Here is a 13814-nt window from a genome sequence, read left to right on the forward strand (position 1 = left end):
GTCAGGTAACGATGTTCTCATAAATCTCCACCAAACAAATGTTATTCTCTGTTCCGGCCTGAAAGGGCAAGGTCCCAAGGCACAACTTTCACCCTCAGGGCCGGGTCCCCAGACCCTGACCAGCCGTCATCACTGAGGGAGCAAGGCGTCCAGAACCCAACTGGCCCTCAGGCTCCTCAGGCCGCCCAAAAGGCGGAGGTCAGGTCCCACAGACTGCGACACAGGCAGACTACCGCTGCCATTAGGTCGCAGAGACGGGCATGGGGGAGAGCTTCACCACTGCCTCAAGGCCTGGGCCCCGCCAGTGGGCATTCTTGGCAAGGGCTCTGAAGCCCTACAGGACACAGCCCCCAGCCTGTCCTGGGGCTCCCCAGCGCACCTGCTGGCAGGAGGCTGCGGAGGGCCTGGAGGGCCCCAGGGAGAAGGCCGTGGTCTGATCCACCTCTTACCTCACTCTCCGCTGGAGGACCACCGCCGGTCGGACAGTTGGCGGAGAAGGACCGCTAATCGCCTTTCTAACCTTCCCACTTTGGGGTTCTCACGGTAACCGGTCACCCAGAGTAACTGCGTACAGCAAATGCTGCGCGCCAAGGGCTGCTCGCTGCCTCGCTCCACCACAGGATCCCGGGCAGGCTCAGGGGCTAGGTACCGCCGAGGGGCCGGCGCTGCCTCAGCTGCCGTCTGCCTTAGCAGCTGGGCTGGGGGCGGGGCCAGAGACCGGGGTCGCCCCGGTCGGCCCGGGGCCCACGTCGGAGCCAGTCGGGCGGATGGTTGCAGGAGGCAGCGGCGGCCGCACTCTCCTACATCATAGAGGCCCGGGGTCCGGCCGGCGCGCCCTGCCCTATTACATTAATTTTGGAGACTGGACACTTTGTTAAGTGCCAGGTTCCTTCAGGGGCAGCCCGGTCCAGCCCACGCTGCACGAGCCAAAGAACTTCTGAGAGGCAAAACTAGGAAAATTCTTCCCAACATAAAGTTCCTGTGTGTCTGCTTTCGCTCTTGCTTTTGAAGGTCGGCCACTGATCGGCAGGACTTCGCGGCCCTCCAAAGAGTTATAGCAGGCTGCTCGGCCCCATGAGGCCTTAGGCTGCAGGTAGGCAGCCTGTCGCTAGAGGGACTCTAGTTTCTAACCTTCTTCACAGCCCTCTGAAGTTGACCTGAGATCTGAAAAAGGCGCAAAATGGTGGTCTCATTTCCGGCTCTCCTGCGACCCTTCCGACTCTGTCGATGGGACCCGACACCCTGGGCGCGGTTGGCAGGGCCTACAAAGCTCAGGACCGGTGACCCAAACTCTTGGGCCCCTGCCAGGATGGCGGTGACAGTGACGCTGGAGCCCGCGGGCCGCTGCCGCTGGGACGAGCCGGTGAGCATCGCCGTGCGCGGCCTGGCCCCGGGACAGCCGGTCACGCTGCGCGCGTCCCTGCGCGACGAGAAGGACGAGCTCTTCCGAGCCCACGCGCGCTACTGCGCCGACGCCCACGGCCAGCTGGACCTCGAGCGCGCGCCCGCGCTGGGCGGCAGCTTCACGGGCCTCGAGCCCATGGGGCTCCTCTGGGCTCTGGAGCCCGAGAAGCCCTTGCTGCGGCTGGTGAAGCGGGACGTACAGACGCCCTTCGCCGTGGAGCTGGAGGTGCTCGATGGCCACGACCCGGAGGCCGGAGGGCTCCTGGGCCGGGCGGTGCACGAGCGCGACTTCCTGGCGCCGGGGGTGCGGCGCGAGCCCGTGCGCGTGGGCCGGGTGCGCGCCACGCTCTTCTTGCCGCCGGGTAAGCCCCCTGCTTCCCTAACTGTTTATCTTGTCTGTGGGAGAGAAAGGTAGTAAGTAGGTAGCTCCCAACATTCCGAAGGTCTGTGGGGCCTGAAAATTTCGAGTAGACAAGAATGGAACGTAAGGCTGGCTGGGGAGGTGGCTCTGCTGCTCCAAGACAGAGGTCAGAACGAAGACATCGCAAGGAAAGGGTAAAGACAGTTGTAATTAAAAAAAAAAAAAGTATGAGTTTGCAGTTTTTAAAGTTTTCTTTCTAAAGTTTCTCAGTTTTACAACTTTGCTTCTAACTCCCAGAGTATATTAAGATTTAAGAAAATTACCATGAAGGAAGAAGGCCTCTTGCTATCCACTGGAAATCTTCTGAATTATTGGTTAATTTTACCATTACATAAAAAGCAACAGGCCAATGAAAAAGTTAAAAGATGCTTGTCCTGATTAGGATCAGGGAAATGCAAAGTAAAACTAAACACTACACTCAACACCCTCAAAATTTAGAAGTCTAACATTACCAGTTTTTGACCAGTATGTGGAGGAAAAGGAACTCCCATACACTGCTAAAAGGAACCCAGAATCTGCCTGCCAATTCAGGGGACACGGGTTCAAGCCCTGGTCCGGGAAGATCCCACATGCCGCAGAGCAACTAACCCAGTGCACCACAACTACTGAGCCTGCGCTCCACAACAAGAGAAGCCACCACATTGAGAAGCCCACTGTGAAGAGTAGCCCCTGCTCACCGCAACTAGAGAAAGCCTGCCAGCAGCAACAAAGACCCAACGCAGCCAAAAATAAATAAAATAAATAATTGTTTTTAAAAAAAGGAACACAATTATTCATCTACTCTGGAAAAAATTGCTTTTACTTAGAAAGTTGACTGTCATTCTACTCCTGGTGCACCAATAGGTATTTATGTTTGTAAGAGCAAAAACAACTGGAAACAGCCTAAATGTCCATCAGCAATAAAACTGATGAATAAATTGAGGTATATTTATAGCACAAAAGTGATTGAAATATAGTCACAAGAATCAAGGGACTTCCCTGATGGTCCAGTGGTTAAGAATCCACTTTCCAATGCAGGGGACACGGGTTCGATCCCTGGTGAGGGAACTAAGATCCCACATGCCGCAGGGCAACTAAGCCCGCGTGCCACAGCAACTAAGACCCCACACAGCCCAAAATAAATATTTTTTAAAAACCAAGAATCAAAATGGATGAACCTCAAAAACAGTGTTGATGGAAACATCAAGTCCCCAAAGAACACATTCAGTATCATTACATTCAGATAAAATTCAAAAATTAGGCAAAATAAACAAAATGCCATTTAAGGAATACTTACAAGTAGTAAGACTGTAAAGAAAATCAAGAGATTGATAAAATTCAGAATAGTGGAAAGTGAGGGAAGGGGAACAGGTACTGACAGGGCTTTGATGGTTAGTACTGAATTATTAAAGTTCTGAGTATAAAGTACTTGCCTTATAAATTGTCCTTAAAATTTGCACATTAAATACAAACTTTTAATGTAAATAGTGAAAATGTGACATAACTAGACTTATACACAGTAGGTAGCTTTTTTTTTTTTTTTTGCAGTACGCGGGCCTCTCACTGTTGTGACCTCTCCCGTTGCGGAGCACAGGCTCCGGACGCGCAGGCTCAGCGGCCATGGCTCACAGGCCAAGCCGTTCCGTGGCATGTGGGATCCTCCCGGACCGGGGCACGAACCCATGTCCCCTGCATCGGCAGGCGGACTCTCAACCACCGCGCCATCAGGGAAGCCCATAGGTAGCTGTCTGAGTCTAGCATAATGTATTTGAGATTCATTCCTGTTGCTCCATATATTGGTAGTTCCTTCTTCTTGTGTCTGAGAAGTTTCCCATTAGATGGATGTGGCACAGTTTGTTTATTCTTTCGCCAGTTGGAGGACATTTGGGTTTCAAGTCTTTGGAGATTAAGAATAAAGTCACTGGAAACGCTTGCATCCAAGTTTTTGTGTGAACACAAGTTTTCATTTTTCTTGGGTAAATACCAGGGAGTGAGATTGCTGGGTCATAACCTAAGTGTATGTTTAACTTTATAAGAAATTGCAAGCTGTTTTCCAAAGTGATTGTATCATTTTGCACCCCCACTGTTGCCCTTAAATATAAAAGTTAGTTACTTGACTAACAAAAATGGGTTAATTTGGGAACAGCAGAGAATTGCAAATTGGAACAAGCAAGCTACGGCTAAAACCATAGGCAAGTGCAACAAAGCAAGGAGAAGAACGCTATTTTATAGAGAAAAAGGAGGAAGCTGGGAGGGGTTGTTTTGAACAAAAGTCCATCAGAGAAAAGAGAGTTTGGGATAATGGTGATTTTTTACTGTTGAGTTGTTGGGGTAGTCAGTTTCTTGGAGGGGAGGCCATTTACATCTTTTGCTGTTGGGGCCTGTAGTTGATGATTCTTTCCTGTTGATGTAATTGACAATTCTTCCTATAACTGACATGGAGTGGTACTGCGGGAAAGCTCCCCAATTCTGTCCTCCTTACTCCATTGTAGTGAGGTTTCCCTTTATTAGTTTTCACATTTCTCCCTTTTAATCACGATCTTTCTCCAAAACCATCGATGATCAAGAGTCAGTGGAGGGGCTTTTTGTCCTTCTGTGTCAGGAAGGACCTTTCCTGGGTGTCATGTCCCTTGTTAGAGGGAAACTGCACAGAGTGGAAACCTACTGAGGTCACATTTGAGTAACAAGGAGGGGTAGGAGGGAGAACTTTCAGGAACTTTCCATCTATAGTCCATATTTCTCAAGACCCTAAGAACTAGAGATCATCTCTTTTGGTATATATCATTTTTACAGCGGTTTGACAGGAAACAAGTATAGAATCAAAAGTAACATGACAATTCCAAATTGTATGATGATTCTAAACCAGGATCCTAGGCCTGAAGATAGCCAACTGAACAAATATTTATTGGCACTTACTCTGATTTCGGGGAGAAAAGTTCTCCCTACTGAGGTGAACCCAGAGCCATGGATGCCTCCTGGAAGTCCCCGTTTAAAGCAGCCAGGAGAGCAAAACAGACTAGCAAATACAACAAGGGCATCGTCAATCTAAAACAGTTAACCAAGTGCATTCAGGAAGGTACAGTGCAGGCATAAACATGAGGCAACAGCTAATGAACTCTTCATGAAGATAGCAAAACTTCAAAGACATTTTAAAACAGTATTCTTACCTTAAAAGAACTGTTTGTAACCAAATGTGTTATTACTGGCATAGCATGTGAGGCTGCAAGTTCAGTTACCCTGAATCTGGATAAGAATCCAGAGTCAGTTAACAGTCCAGATGAAAAGACGAATGTGAATCCTGAACTTTCTAACAGTACTGGCTCTGACGTCTTAGCAAAGCTGTCTGGTCAGATGTCGTGTGCTTCAATTCTAGGAAATCTTTACTTTCAGGTCATCCTATGATGTGAGGTCCAGTGAGGGTTTGGTGCTTTTTTTCAGATGTGTCATGTAAGTGAAGAGTCTGTTCCCTGGAGTTTGGCAGCACAAGGGTTGTTTAGCAGTAATTGAAAGGGGCCTTCCCAGTGGGGTTAAAAAAAGTCTTTCTGGAGGTGTCTTTTTCAAGAGGAAATCTCCAGGATACAAGGTATGATGCTTAAGGTCTTCATCTCCTGGGATTGCTCTGTGACAAGATTGCTCTGCCAAAGCATGATTATTTTTAATGGAAGCAACTAGGTCTTTACAGTATGAAATATACCTCCTTTTATCAGCTGTGAATCAAAAGAGGCAGGGGCCAGGTGCATTAGATGTCTTGTGACTATCGCAAAGGGTGAGAGCTTATGAGTTCCAGAGGGGGTGGATCTGAGATTTAGAAGGACCAACGGCAATGCTTTTGGCCAAGGTATTTGGAGGGTTTGTATGAATTTTGCCAATTTAGTCTTTTTTTTAAAAAAAATTATTTATTTATTGGCTGCGTTGGATCTTAGTTGCAGCACTTGGGATCTTTGTTGCGGCATGCAGACTTCTTAGTTGCAGCATGTGGACTGTTAGCTGCGGCATGCATTCAGGATCTAGTTCCCTGACCAGGGATTGAATCCCGGCCCCCTGCATTGGGAACACAGAGTCTTACCCACTGGGCCACCAGGGAAGTCCTGCCAATTGAGTCTTTGTTGTTGTTGTTGTTGTTTTGGCTGCACTGGGTGTTCATTGCAGGCTCTAGAGCACAGGCTCAGTAGTTGTGGTGCACGGGCTTAGTTGCTCTGCGGCACGTGGGATCTTCCTGGACCAGGGCTTGAACCCATGTCCCCTGCATTGGCAGGTAGATTCTTAACCACTGCGCCACCAGGGAAGTCCCTTTAAATTATTTTTAACCACAAAAATAGTACATGTTCTTTGTAAAAATCTGTGGGGCTTTGAGGCCCCAGGTATAGCAGGGAATGTGGGTTTAGCCTATGCCACAGTCTGGATCTTTGAAGACCAGAGCCATTCAGCATTTCTGATTGTCAACAGAAAACTTTGACATCACCAAATAGGTAAAAATGGCTTTTGACGCCACTGCAAAGAGTTTCAAGTATAGTTTAGTTTTGTGTTTTGTTTCTTCCCAAGGACCTGCACCCTTTCCTGGGATTGTGGACATTTCTGGAACTGGACGTGGCCTTCCGGAATATCGAGCTAGTCTGCTGGCTGGGAAGGGTTTTGCTGTGATGGCTCTGGCTTATTATAACTATGAAGACCTCCCCAAGAGCATAGAGAACCTCCACCTGGAGTACTTTGAAGAAGCTATGAACTACCTGCTTAATCACCCTCAGGTTGGAACTTCCTCTAATTTTTATGTTCTGCCTATCAGTTCTCCTTCTCTTAAATGCTCTTGGTTTTCACAGAACTTGACAAATTCATGACAGCCCTTTCCTGCCCCCAACACACACTACCTTTCATAGTCGCTTTTCCCAGACAGTTTCCATGCAATTAGATGTAGCCGTAATAGATTTCCTGCTAGTAAAGATGTTCTAGTTGGAATTATGGAATTTTAAATTCCAGTATTTTATACTATTTCATCACAAGCCCAAACACATTGAGAACCCTGGGTTTGACACAGGAAGTAGAGGAAAAGGGGAACGAGATCAGTGTCTCTAGTTTAAATGTTTGTGTTTAATAAACCTCTCCTCCATGTGCCCCTCTGAGAGCAGAGGATTCAGTTTTAAAGAACCTGGTGACAAAGAACCTAGGTAGTACGGAGCGTTTGGAGGGCTCAGGATATCAGAGGATTAGAAGATAGACCTTGCTTATTTTATAATTCAGTCAGAGCTCAAGGGGGATGGAAGTGCTGGAGCTCTTAGAAAATGTGATGGGGTGTAGTGGAACCGGCACAATATGTTTGATAGAGAAAAGTTAAATTTGAGGTTTGATTTTGCCACTTAACTAGCTTCATGACCTTGGGGCCTCTGTTTCTTCCTCTCAAAAGTTGGGATGACAGTAATATCCCATTCCGAGTATCTTTATGAGAAATAAGTGGCTGAAAACAGTTAAGAGTGCTCTTGTAGAAACCATAACAACAACAACAAAAAGTGCTGTTGAGAGGTCAATAAAAAGGCATTTGTAACAGAAGAGTTTGGTAATTGACAAGAAGAGTCCTTATGGAATAGGGCAAACCCAAATTACCCTGGAGGGGATTGAGTAGAAAAGGAAGAAAGAAAATAACTACAAAATTTCCCACAAGTTTTGCTGTGAAAGGGAGTAGAAAACTGGGGCAGAGTGGATTTAAGCTCAAAGGATTGTTATTAAAATGTAAGAGGTACTAGAGCTTGGGGTACACTGACGGGGATGAGCCAGTAGAGAGGAAAGTTATGAAGGAGAGAAGGAGGAAGTAATTGCAGGAGCAAAGTCCCTGAGGATGAGAATAGATGGGATCCCAAGCACAAGCAGAGGGCGGCCTTGAATTAGAGATACCTTGGAAACAGGAAGGAAGGAGGAGAGCTTGATTCATGTAGAACTACGTAGACTTGGAAGGGAAAATTAAGGACAAGTTCCTACCTGATAGCTTCTATTTTTAGTGAAGGGGAATAGGGGTTAAAGGGGCTTACAGAGGTAGGAGACAAGGTGGAATGGCCTTTTGGAGAAGTGGAAAGCAAACATCAGGGAAGCAGGATTGAGGGGCAATATGGACGCTTATTTGAAATTTGTGGTCATGACATGAAAGTAAGATCTGTCCGCACGAGCATATATATATATTTTAAATTAATTAATTTATTTTTGGCTGCGTTGGGTCTTTGTTGCTGCGTGCAGGCTTTCTCTAGTTGTGGCAAGTGGGGCTACTCCGTTGCGGTGCGCAGGCTTCTCATTGCGGTGGCTTCTCTTGTTGAGGTGCATGGGCTCTAGGCACACAGGCTCAGTAGTTGTGGCTCGCGGGCTCTAGAGAACAGCTTCAGTAGTTGTGGCGCACGGGCTTAGCCGCTCTACGGCATGTGGGATCTTCCTGGACCAGGGCTCGAACCCGTGCCCCCTGCATTGGCAGGTGAATTCTTAACCACTACACCACCAGGGAAGCCCAACAAGCATGCATTTTTTCCTCCAGCAGTGTTCATTTGCACAAATGCAGGCCAGGAGGAAGTGAATAACAGGTGCTAACTGAGGTGAGCACTTTTCTAGGCGAGTAGGACCAAAGGGAGAGCGGTATTAAGGGAGTTAGGAGTGTTTGCAGGGGAGCGATAATAACGATGAAGCTTGAAATCTAAGCTTGAAATCTAAGCCGGATGAGGTGAGAAGTGAGAAAATGAGAGGTACTGATAGGGAAAAAATGGTAGTCAGGGTCTCAAAGAGGTGGGAGTGGGCAGTACTAGAATTGCTAAACTGGAGGTAAATAAGTTGGTGATTAGACAGTAGAATGCTTGAAGCTGATGTTTTGGAGATGATGTACTTATTGATGACTTGACTTAGGTTATGACAATGGGAGTGTGTGTCTGAGGTCGGGGAGAGAAAAAGATAATGGGAGGTTTGGAGGTCAAGGAACTGAGAGGCCAAAGTATTTAGTTGTCGTCTGAGAGGCCAAAGTATTTAGTTGTCGTCCACATGGTTGAAGACACCAGGAATGGTGATGGAGAAATTGTGGAAAGCAAGGTAGAGAGGAAGGCTAAGTCAGTATCCCAAGGCTGCAAACCCTGATAAGTGGGAGAGCCCAGATCCACGCTCAGTTCTAACCGACTCTCAAGTCCAGGCGCTACTCGCCACACTGCACTGTTCACGGACTCATTCTCCTTTTCCCTTTGGCCTTTTCTCAGGTAAAGGGCCCAGGGGTAGGGCTGCTTGGGATTTCCAAAGGAGGCGAACTCTGCCTCTCCATGGCCTCGTTCCTGAAGGGCATCGCCGCGGCTGTCATCATCAATGGCTCTGTGGCCAGTGTCGGCGGAACCTTACACTACAAGGGTGAGACACTGCCGCCTGTGGGGGTCAGCCGAAGTCGATTCAAGGTGACCAAAGATGGCCTAACAGACATTTTGGATGTCCTGAACAGCCCTTTGGAAGGACCTGATCAGAAGAGCTTCATTCCTGTGGAAAGGGCTGAGTGTGCCTTCCTGTTCCTTGTGGGTCAGGATGACCACAACTGGAAGAGTGAATTCTATGCTAATGAGGCCTCTAAACGCTTGCAGGCCCATAGTAAGGCGAAGCCCCAGATCATCTGTTACCCAGGGGCGGGACACTACATTGAGCCTCCTTACTTCCCCATGTGCCGGGCTTCCCTGCACACCTTGGTGGGCAGTCCTGTCCTCTGGGGAGGGGAGCCCAGGGCTCATGCCAGGGCCCAGGTGGATGCTTGGCAGCAGCTCCAGACTTTCTTCCACAAACACTTGGGTGGGGAAAAGGGGCCAATCCCAGGAATGCTGTAATCGTTTATCCCGGGGACAGCTGCCACAATTAGGTTTTTTGTAGGGTTTTTTTTTGTAGTTTTTTTGTAGTTTTTTTTTGTAGTTTTTTTGTAGTTTTTTTTTGTAGTTTTTTTCTTTTTAATAATTACTTCAGTGTTAAAGTGAATGTACCAAGAAATTTTCAAGATATTTATAAATTACATACTTTTTCAGTTGTTTGGGAGGAGAGTGATTCTACAGAGAACACAACAGGTGGAGAAAGCATGCCCTTTAGTGTCTAACAACACATAACTGACAAGACTTTAGCTCTGAAAGGAAAAGAGTAATACCTGGTACACAACTGGTGCTTAGTTATTATTTGAATAATTTACTATTGATTTTGTTTAATAATTAATTTATAAATAAATGATTACCTACTGTGGAAGAAAAGCATACGAAATATCAAAAATATTATCAGATCTGAGTTTCTAATTTAAGAATGGAAGTGAACATCTTAGCTGTAAGTTACTATACTAGTTATAGAACTACTTAGATGAAAAAAATTACTAAAAATTTTCAAAGTAAGTATGGTTTTAGTTCTTTGATATCTTCTCCTTGAATGAGTAAGCATTCTCCTCATGCAAGTGTATTTTAAGTTATTTTTGTATCTTCACATACGGACCTTTGTGATCTAGTTATTTTGAAAGCTGGTAAAACATTTAGATGAATTTCATAAGTGACTTTAATAATGATTAGCGTGCAAATAAATTATTCAGTTTTGTACCACTTGATATAAATAGTTCCATATTAAACTTACTGAACTTTTCTAAAGCTTAATGTGTTTAAAATAAAAAACACCTTAATTTGTGATATGGTATTCCAGTTCCTCAACTTTCTTTTTCAGTAAAGCAATTCCTGATAGGTGTTTTTTCTCAAAATTCAAAAACAATACAGAACTCTTTTTGTTTTGCCAGCTGTTTTTTTCTTCTATACCATTGTGAGGCAGGTGTCGTCTTCATTTTACAGATGAGGAAACTGAGACTCAGTACCTGCGTGGTACCTCTAGAGCTGGGGCCCCGGCTCCCCACATCAAGTTTCTTCTCTCTTGAGCCCGTCCATGCCCTGTGCAGGGCAGCAGCCCCAGTCACAGGCAAAGGAAGTGGCTTGTCTTTCTCCTGCCTAAGTTCTCAGGGGAGTTCCTGGACTTGCAGTGCGGGGGTAGGGGTATTTCAGGGCACTGATGTTGAAAGAGTAGATCTGGAACCGTGTTTAAACCCTTGACATAGTAGTATGGTTTTGCGGGAGCTGACAGGCAACTCAAAATGCCTACACTCCTTCCCTTGATTGTTAACAATGTGTATGTGATTTGCCCTCCTCTTCCTCTTTCCTCTCTTTGTATCTCTCTTTCTGCTACTTTCTGTAAACAGCGTCTTCCATGACACTTGAAGGAATCGCGCCATCTATCAAGCTGGAGTGTCAGTCTTCTCTAGATGCTGATCATGAGTGATAAAAGGCAGAAGCAGCAGAAATTTGGGGGCCAATTAATGACGAAGTTAAATTGTAGACCATGTATTTCAAAAGACACAAAGATGATTTCCTCTTTAAATTCTCTTGAGTAGGAGGATCTAAGAAAAGGGGAAATAGAGACACCACAGGCACGTGTTCTGGAGGGGAGAGTGAAACTACATACTATGATGTGAAGATTAGAAAAGAATTCAGAGTGATAGTAGCTTTTGATATGGGTCTTAACTGATAGGATCTCTTTTTCTCGAATCTAGAGTAATAAAAATTCATAGAAAACTTGGAAAATAGAGAAAATTATTCACTAGAAAAGGAGTTGCATATAATCCATTCACTAGAAACTAGCACACTTAACATTTTAGAATATTTCCATTTTCCTCTAGGCTGCTTGTTGTGTGTATTGAGTTTTTACTCAATTAAGTGTACATCCATTTTACCTCAGTATTGTATGATGTTTTTCTTACCATGTTGTTATATTCTTCAAATACATGACTTTTTAAAAACAGTGATATGTATTCCATTGATTGGTGCTACAACTCTTCATTTAATCCATCCCCTATTGTTAGCCCTTGACATTGTTGATAGTTTTTCTTTATAAAGTCCGTTCCTATGGTGAAGGGACATATACATGTATAAGTCTTTGTGTACCACTGATTATTTCTTTAAGAGAGATTCTTTGAAAGGAAATTACTGGGTCAAACTTCTGAACAGTATTATGATCCTTTACTATGCATACCAGAAACAATCAAGTACACCATCAAAGACACTGTATGAGACAGCCATGTTGTCAATACTGGTGTAATGTGTGTGTATAGGTGTGCGTGTGTCTAATTTTTACAATTTTATAAATTTTATAGGTTGAAAAGAGAATCTCATATTGTTGTGCTTTTTTGTTGTTGTTGTTAGTGAGGTTGAATATTTCCTCACTTATTGGGAAAATATTTGTATTCCTTTTAATCTACATTTCCCATTCCTTTAGAATGTTCACCTGTTTCTTCATGACCTAGAGCAGCATTTCATTATGTGTTTCAGAAGTAGATAATTCTAATATGTGTTGGCAACATTATATTACCTTGTTATTTGCCATTTAAACTATGTGTATGTGTGTGAATATATGTGTGTCAGGTTTTGCAAGATGGACTTGATGACGGAAGGTGGAAATGATAAGAAATATGTGTACTGGTCTCTGCCTGTACCTTTCTCCCAACTTCCAGCACAGAGCTCCTAAACCCTTGTAAATTCCTAACTGATAAAAGCACTAGTAGCATCTTTGTTCTATCGAGGCAACTCTGGGTGGGCTCCTGGATGGCTCCTGGATGGGGACTGGTAACCAGAAAGACCAATCCATGATTAGAAGCTTGGAATTTTCAGCCGTCTTGCCCCATTCTCCAGAGGAGAGCAGGGCCAGAAACTGAGTTAATAATTGATCATGCCTAATGTGAGGAAGCCGTCAGAAAATCCCAATAGTATGGGGTTTGGAGAGCTTCCCGGTGGGCAAACACTACCACACAGGCAGGGTGATGCACCCCAACTCCACAGGGACAGAAGTTCCTGTAGTCGGGACCCTCTCAGACCTCGCCCCACACATCTCTTCATCTGGCTGTTCCTCTATATCCTTTGTGATTTCCTTTAATAAGGTAGTTGATGTAAGGGTTTCCCTGAGTTCTGCGAGCTGCTCTAGCAAATTAGTTGAACCTGAGGAGGGGGTTGTGGAAACCTCGGATTTATTGCCAAATCACACAGAAGTTGTGGATACCCTGGGACCTATCACCTGCAATTGGGAGCTGAGGAGGGGTGAGAGCAGTTTTGTGGGACTGAGCCTTTAACCTCAGGAAACTGACACAGCCTCCGGGTAGATAGTGTTAGGACTGAATTAAATTGTAGGACATCCAGATGGTTGTCTCAGAGATTAGCCTGGTGTGGAGATAAAAACCTCCACACATGTGGTAACCAGCAGTGTCAGAAGTGCAGTGTTCTGTGTGAGTAGTAAAGGAGACACATAGAAAAGAAAGACACAGGAGGAGAACTGTAGGTTTTTCCTTATATACAGAAGACATTTTAGGAAGTCAAAATAACAGGCTCAGTGGTGGAAAACTCAAGTGTGTTCAAGTATAGTTGTCCATGTTAGAGCATAGGGTACACATAAAATAGCAGTGTGTAAACACTACAAAAGGAGGAGAATGCTGTGTGATAGACAGTCTTAACTGTGTTTAATTGTACAGGCAAAGGGAGACCTTAAAGACTGGTAAGAAAGAGGGTGATATAGTTGCCATTGTACTTTAGAAAAAGAATATGGTGTGAAGTACCCACATGGGCACTATTGCAATAGTGAAGGATTCTACTGCAATGCCTTATGGGAAGAGTGGGCCCTTTCTATCTTACACACTTTATAGGATCTCAAAATTTCTTGATACTTTCTAGTTAAACCTAGAAGCTGTAGGGAGGGAGGAGGACTGTTCCTTTTCCTAAAAGAGGTTTCATTCTGAACAGTACTTGGACACCAATTCTGCATGGACATCAGTTTGGATCTGGAGAAGCCCCAGGGGTAGGAACTAATCAAACCTCATTTTAGGAGAGGACAGTGCTCTTCAGGCTTCTTCATCCAGCCACTGACTGGACCACATCTAGCTAATCAGACCCCCTTGACATCATCTGTTACCTCAACAGTATCCCTTTGTTTGTGCTCTATTTCAATACCTGTTACTCTTTGAATA

General features: G+C 45.1%; 1 protein-coding gene across 1 annotated transcript; it reads left to right on the plus strand.

Moving 5' to 3' along the window:
- The first annotated feature begins 1124 nt into the window (after positions 1-1124).
- Positions 1125-10449, plus strand: LOC113622947 (acyl-coenzyme A thioesterase 1). Its single transcript, XM_027111717.1, has 4 exons — positions 1125-1766; positions 6347-6549; positions 9016-9653; positions 9715-10449. The coding sequence occupies exons 1-3, from the start codon at positions 1181-1183 to the stop codon at positions 9619-9621; spliced, it is 1395 nt and encodes a 464-aa protein (XP_026967518.1). The 5' UTR covers positions 1125-1180; the 3' UTR covers positions 9622-9653; positions 9715-10449.
- Positions 10450-13814: the final 3365 nt, after the last annotated feature.

Source organism: Aethalodelphis obliquidens, unplaced genomic scaffold (assembly GCF_003676395.1).
Source record: "Aethalodelphis obliquidens isolate GAN/ISIS:26980383/991018 unplaced genomic scaffold, ASM367639v1 scaffold10, whole genome shotgun sequence".
Lineage (NCBI taxonomy): Eukaryota > Metazoa > Chordata > Mammalia > Artiodactyla > Delphinidae > Aethalodelphis > Aethalodelphis obliquidens.